Source organism: Eimeria mitis, genomic scaffold (assembly GCF_000499745.2).
Source record: "Eimeria mitis Houghton genomic scaffold, Emh_scaff960, whole genome shotgun sequence".
In the NCBI taxonomy this organism is placed as follows: Eukaryota; Apicomplexa; class Conoidasida; order Eucoccidiorida; family Eimeriidae; genus Eimeria; species Eimeria mitis.
In genome coordinates, this window is record NW_013577088.1 from 10,232 (window position 1) to 10,735 (window position 504).

The following is a 504-nucleotide window of genomic DNA, read 5'->3' on the forward strand; positions in this document are numbered from 1 at the left end:
ATGCAGATGCAGCAGCAGCAGCAACAGCACCAGATGCAGCAGCAGCAACACCAGCAGCAGATGCAGCAGCAGCAGCAGCAGCAGCAGCAGATGCACGTCAGCTGTCGGCGAGGCTCTTGTGTGTGGGTGACTCTGCATGTAAGGCTCCCCCTATCCCTCTGTTTTTATTTTATTTATAACAGCAGCAGCAATCGTGTTGCTGCTGCTGCTGCTGCTGTTGCTGCTGCTGCTGCAGGTGGCCTTGCTGCTGACGTGGAGGTTGCAGCAGCTCTGATAGAGCTGCAGCTGCAGCAGCAGCAGCAGCAGCAGCAAAACGAAGACAAAGCTGCTGCTGTCTCTCCTTCTCCTATGCCGGTTGCCTCCCTCAATCAACGATGCAGTCAGGTCTGCTGCTGCTGCTGCTGCTGTTTCTGCTGCTGCTGCTGCTATACATTCTGCTGCTGCTGTTGCTGCTGCTGCTGTTGCTGCTGCTGCTGCTGTTGCTGCTGCTGCTGCTGTTGCTGC

The 504-nt window shown here is 56.5% G+C and overlaps 1 protein-coding gene across 1 annotated transcript in view; it reads left to right on the forward strand.

Annotated features, from left to right (window-relative positions):
* The window catches only part of EMH_0026160 (uncharacterized protein), a gene marked incomplete at both ends in the record, with an annotated part of 7,777 nt that overhangs the window by 4,150 nt on the left and 3,123 nt on the right, over window positions 1-504 (forward strand). The window contains 2 exon segments of the mRNA XM_013502581.1: window positions 1-96; window positions 236-384. Of these exon segments, the coding sequence (XP_013358035.1) occupies window positions 1-96; window positions 236-384 (245 nt within the window).